At 48.4% G+C, this 6,000-nt stretch overlaps 1 protein-coding gene across 2 annotated transcripts in view; it reads left to right on the top strand.

The window, feature by feature from the left end:
• Nucleotides 1-2,307: 2,307 nt before the first annotated feature.
• ccdc85al (coiled-coil domain containing 85A, like) overlaps nucleotides 2,308-6,000 on the top strand; it is a 29,035-nt gene continuing 25,342 nt past the window's right edge. For both annotated transcript variants that reach the window (XM_030414059.1, XM_030413267.1), the window contains exons 1-2: nucleotides 2,308-2,994; nucleotides 4,259-5,357. In XM_030414059.1, coding sequence (XP_030269919.1) covers nucleotides 2,749-2,994; nucleotides 4,259-5,357 — 1,345 coding nt within the window. In that variant the 5' untranslated portion in view covers nucleotides 2,308-2,748. The remainder of the gene's footprint in view (nucleotides 2,995-4,258; nucleotides 5,358-6,000) is intronic.

The raw sequence follows: 6,000 nt of genomic DNA, 5'->3' as shown, positions 1-6,000 counted from the left end.
CTATCATATTTTTTTGGCAAGGTATACACCCCTAGTACTAGAAAAATCACGATAGCAGTGCAGGGGTGGTAGCGAAATCACTTTTTTCAGCTCATGAAGTTACTAACCCCCTAAAATAAATTCCGTTTTTGAAATCTGATGTATATTTAGTTTAGGCTCATGGTACGGATATTGTCAATATTCCATAATATAGTGCTTGGTATCGTTGGAAAGGGGACTTTTTAGGCTTTTATTTAAGCCCAGTACTGAATCTGTCTGACAAACACAGACGTCACATGACTTCTTTAAATCAGAAATAACACACATTTTCTCACAATTTCCGCCCAAACTGTATGCTATCTTTTATCCCAGTGGCATGAAAGAACACCAGGGTGACAAAACTCAAAAACTTCAATACTCAAGGGATATGTTTCATATTTTATTAAGTTATTTTACATTGGCTGTTTAGATTTTGATATTTGATAGTCGCTAACGGCTGTCATTTCAAAGTGACTACAACTAAGTGTACAACTGGCCCTCAGCACCATGAACCATCACGTTAACTCCACGGAGTCTGATTTTACATACAAAACTAATAATCACACAGACACCCACACAATCATCTTAGAAAAACAATACATCCAAAGTATTTTCACCACCGGATTCAAACCCACACATTACTTTTTCACACAGCTTGAGGGAAGCTTGATTAAAACAGAGGTTGACTGAAAAGCGCTGGCCTTCTCCAATAAGTGCTCCGTGCTGGATAAAGAAATAACATCGCTGTCGAAATGAATGATGCGTTACCTTCACTTCTCTGCGTGCAAACAGTTGTATATCTCAAGGTCACTCTTGCTCTCCATCAGCAGCTGGAGTGAAACGGCGGCCAACTGCTGCTCCTGGTCATGCTGCATTCAAGGCTCATATACTGGGTTGTTTGGGATATGTCTGTGTCATTATATTATAGATTATGATGCACACATCAATTTAAAAAGATAAGTTCACCCAAAGATGAACATTCTGTCATCCCCCCATGCAGAGGGAAAGTCAGGTGAGGTTTCGTAGTCCACACAACATTTCTGGAGCTTTGCAACAAAACAGCATTCTCCTAAACAAGTGAGGTATATGGGGACTTGTTTTGTAACATAAAAACCTCCCAATACTCCAAAACAAAATGGCTCCACACAGCTTGTCGATCATAATCCAAGTCTCCGGAAGCCCTGAGATCTAGAATTGATTTGAAAAGATGTTATTTGCATCTTTTTAAAAAACAAAAACAAAATCTTCACTGCCGAGCTAAAGGAATAAGCAAGTAACCAGTCTAAAGAGGTTGTGAATTATGTCTTTCAACACAGTTTGGAATCACAGTTCTTCTGTTGGATGAGCTGCATGGAGCCATTTTTTTTCTTTTTCTTTTTACATTTTAAAAACAGGTCCCCATCCACCTCGGCTGTTTAGGAGCCCCAGAAATGTTTTGTGGACTACAAAACCTCACCAGACTTTCCTTCGGCATGGGGTGAGTAGATAATGACAGAATGGTCATATTTGGGTGAACCTATCCTTTAAAATGATGTAATCTTTAATAGGCCTATATATTATTCTGACATTGGCCACTTTGCATAATGAGTACTTATTTATATAGGACCTAGCATTATCATGGTAATACTTTTGCACTTTTACTAAAAAAGAGTTTGAATGCAGGAGTATTTTAAAGGTGCACTATGTAGTTTTGGGGAAGAAATGTAATGAGAAGGGAAAGATCTTCATTGTTTGATTATTTTTTACTGTCTAAACAAACTAAATAAACAAACTCTCTTTGTTTTCATGACTGACTAAATGGAATAAACAAACGGATCTTAAAGGACAACACAGTTTTTATACTATTTTACTTCGTTTACATGCGGCGGACCCTGCCACCTCTATAGCTTCAAACAGTGTTCTGAGGACCTTATTTTCCTCTGAGAACAGCTTGTTTATCCAGTATAGCGGAAAAAATACATATACCTGAGTTTGTATTATCACCTCATTAATATAATCCTGAGCTTGAATGTATTCTCCAAAACTACATAGCAGCCCTTTAACCTTGCATTTCTACTTCCATTTAAGAAAAAAATCTAAATGTGTCATTATGTTTTGGTGCCACACACACTTTAAGCATGCTGTGCTTCTGCCTGGAGAAGACCTGAGTGAAGCCTGAAGGAAATCACACAGCCTGCTCAGAGCGTCTGTGAACATTAGGTGGCGCTGTTACCAAGCTGTGGTCCTTGTGTGAGGCAGAAACCCCTGGAGGGAGAGAGCTACAGAGAGAGAGAGAGAGAGAGAGGGAGTGGGAGGGGGGAGAGCTTTGTGCCGTGCTCAGCGGACTCTCTCCTCTCTCCCTCGCAGAGTGCTGGACCTACAGGCGGCAGGTGTGCGCACCGGAGCTCCCCCTCACTTTCACCGCGCCTGGGACCCGATTCGGATACTGAACCGAGCCTGTACCTGTAAGTCGGCTGCCCGCGGTGCGTCCCCGGCTGTGAGGATGTTGCAGTGATCAGACGGCAGAGCATCTCCTCCTCTGTATCCACTCAGCCGGCATCGTCAGCTGTTGCTCTAAGCAGAGAGTCCGTGGAAGAGTCGGGAGCAACAGAAAAGGCCAAACTATGCGACTGACTTTCTGCCGGTAGCCGTCTTCCACCCTTCAGTCGAGCCGGAGCGGATGCGAGCGGAGGTTGCCAGCGAGCCTCTGACGATTTTCTGCGCGTTGTCGGTGCCGGAGGAGCCGTGCCAATGGAGAAAGCGACTCCGCCGCCCCAGCCCCAGCTCCAGCTGTCGATAGCGAAGACCGAAAGTCCGGCGGAGGACGTCTCCGGCCTGACCGACGAGGAGCTGCTCAAGTGGACCAAGGAGGATCTGGTGCGGAGGCTGAGGCGGTCCGAGGCCGACAAGATGAGCGTGATCCTGGACCACGGCAATCTCATCCGAGAGGTCAACCGCAGCCTCCAGCTGCATCTGAACGAGATCAGGGGGCTGAAGGTGAGGGGGCGCGCGTCGGTGAGGGATGAGATCATAGGTTTGGAGCGCACCTGAGAGCGCGCATAGCGGGAGGGATGTTCCGCTGCTCGGAGGATAGATGGTATCACTGAAGTTCATTGTGCAGGCCCCGTATGGCAGTCTGATACGGATGGATGCGGACCCTGAGTGAACGTAGGCTTTTGTGGGCTTTTGCTCAACCTCAGGCAGACTTGTAGTGCATTTTAACTTTTGCAGGGGAGCCGACAATTGACAAGCAAAGGGACACTTTTGGGCAAAATCAATTCTAAAATGTATCCTAGGAAAAACAAACAAGCACACAAACAGTGCAGCATGAGGTAGAAACTCATCCTCCTAATACTGGAGTGTAGGGCTTGTCTGTCTCTAAATCCACTCCTCTGTTCATATGCCAGTGCTCCAATCTGGCATCCAGATCTCTCGCTCCCCCCCCCCCTGTGTCTTAGCCACACACACCTCACATTCCTAGAAAATCCCTGCCCATAAATCTACAGCATGCGCCTTAGACCAAACGTGGCATTTCCTCTTGAAAGCACATGCGAGTAACCTTTTTCCCTCCTGCCTTCATTTTTCTGCACTCCTAACAAGAGGGTTGTCACACAGTGTTCACAATGTTCACAGGGAAAGCTGCAGCCTGAGGTAGAGCCACAGATGCAGCGCGTGGGGATCATTTGCCTTTTTTCTCTGAGACCTCGTCACCTCTCCACCCATGCTGCCCAAGCTGCCTAATTACACAGGAAAGAGCTGGAGGGAGGGTGAGGGAGGGAGAGAGCAGGGGGACAGAGGGGGGGAGGAAAAGAGGGAACTCCTGGGGAGGTGAGGAGGGGATGTTTAAGTTAGCGTCGCTGGGTGTAAAATGTTTCGGGGCGTGTGATTTCCCAGCTCTAACCCAGGTTTTATTTCTGTGTGTGGCCTCCTCGTCTCCTACAGAGCATTCTAATCTTCATTATGTACTTCACATTGAATGGTGCGCACTGACTCAGTGCTTTTATGGGCAAGGCAGAGAGGATTAGGATTTCATCTCATTACGATTGCATACAGCGTTTGACTGATATCTAAAAGAGCAGTGAAATGGATTGAAATTGGACAATGGTTGCAGCGATTTGAGTTAAATGGATAGAAGACAAACCATTTAGTTTTTATACCAAATTAAAAGCACATTTGTGCTCTTGACCGGCATTGTCTTGTTTTATAATGCTTCCTAAAGCTTAGGCCTCATTTGAACTCTCTTCCTCCTCTTCCTTTTCAGGACATCAATCAGAAGCTACAGGAGGACAACCGTGAGCTGCGGGACTTGTGCTGCTTCCTGGACGACGACCGCCAGAAAGGCAAGCGTGTGTCCAGGGAGTGGCAGCGCTTGGGACGTTACAGTGCCAGCATCATGCGCAAAGAGGTGACCCTCTACCTCCAGAAACTCAAGGAGCTAGAGCTTCGACAGGAGGAGGTCATCCGGGAGAACCTGGAGCTCAAGGAGCTCTGCCTGCTGCTGGATGAGGAGAAAGGGGTGGTGGGTGGAGGAGGTGGAGGTGGAGGAAGTGTAGGGGGAGGGAGTGTAGGTATGGGAGGGTGCCGTAACTCTATAGACAGCCAGAATAGTTTGCTGCTGGTGCCCGGGCATGGGCTCCTGATGAGAGACGTGGGAGACGGGAGCAGCACCTCCAGTGCAGGGAGCGCCGACAGCTCCGATCACCCTCATCATAAGCAGGTTCACCTGGCTCCAGGGCTGGGCGGAGTTGGTAGTGGTGGGGAAAAGGGGAGCCCTGAGCTTGTGCACAAACCTAGGTGTAGCAGCATCAGTGGACTAGGCAGTGGAAGTCTAGGAGACAGGGATGTGTCAAGCCCTGAGCACCCTGCTGGGCGCCACCGGAGTACCAGCCTGGAGTACCCCTACACCCTGCCCCAGCTCTGCCGGCCCCGCTGCGGCTCCATATCTGTGCCTGACCACAGCCGAGTCATGCGGGGCCTCAGCCCGGAAAAATACGGGAGGAACGTGGGCCGACGCAGTCCAGAGCAGCACCCCAAGCACCACAGCTCTGATCTGGTCCTGGGCCAGAGGCAGCACTTCCTGGGTCAGGGAGACAGTGGGGAGCTCTATCAGAGGCACCACAGGAGCAGCATTAGCAGTACCGGCTGCGGGAGCCCCGAGCCCAGGCTGGCACATTTAGGGGCCGGTGAGCACCATGAAAAGGGCTGCGTGGTCCAGGGGGGCAGCCCCGAAACTCATAGGCACCAGTACAGCATGAGCCCAGACCATGTGAAGTTTGGCAGCCCTGTGAGGGACGGGCAGAGGAGGCAGGCTGGAGACGAGCTGTCGCCACATCATCGGAGCATCTACAATGGCATGAATGGTAGGTGTGTGCATGGTGATGCTGCTGTGTGAGTGCAAGTAAGGAGGTCCCGCACTACAAATCCCGCACTATGTGAACAAGTGTGGCAAGAAAACACTCATCTTTTCAAAAAATGACGCCAACGCCGATCCAATCAAGCAAGCTAATGTCAGATAGGTTATTAGGCTGAGCTAAACATATATGCTAACTGTTCATAGATGCTAACGTTAACTTCCACAACTGACCAATGATGGTTGATGGAATGACGGTCAGCTCTCCGGACTTTAAACAAAGATTGTTCACGAGTCCCAGACCCTGAGACATAGTCCAGTCTCAAGTCTTTTGAGCATGAGTGCGAGTCAAGTCTCAAGCAGTCAAAGTGTGTGGCGACTTAAGTGCCAGTCAAGTCCAAGTCACAGACTCCCGAGTCCCCACCTCTGCACACAAGCCCTTAATCGCAGTGGACGACACTGCGCAACATCTTTTAAACACAGAGATGCAAAAATTCACATTGACTCAAGCCACACAGAGGGAAGACCACATACCGCAACGCCCACACACACACGAACGTGAGCACAAAAACCGCTCAAGGTTTTTCCAGTTTATTGTATTCTCTTTATACAGGAGGGATGCAGTAGAGTAGAGTTTTTCCTCTCCGGCAAAG

Source organism: Sparus aurata, chromosome 1, assembly GCF_900880675.1.
Source record: "Sparus aurata chromosome 1, fSpaAur1.1, whole genome shotgun sequence".
NCBI lineage: Eukaryota > Metazoa > Chordata > Actinopteri > Spariformes > Sparidae > Sparus > Sparus aurata.
This window is presented reverse-complemented; position numbering and strand designations above follow the sequence as displayed.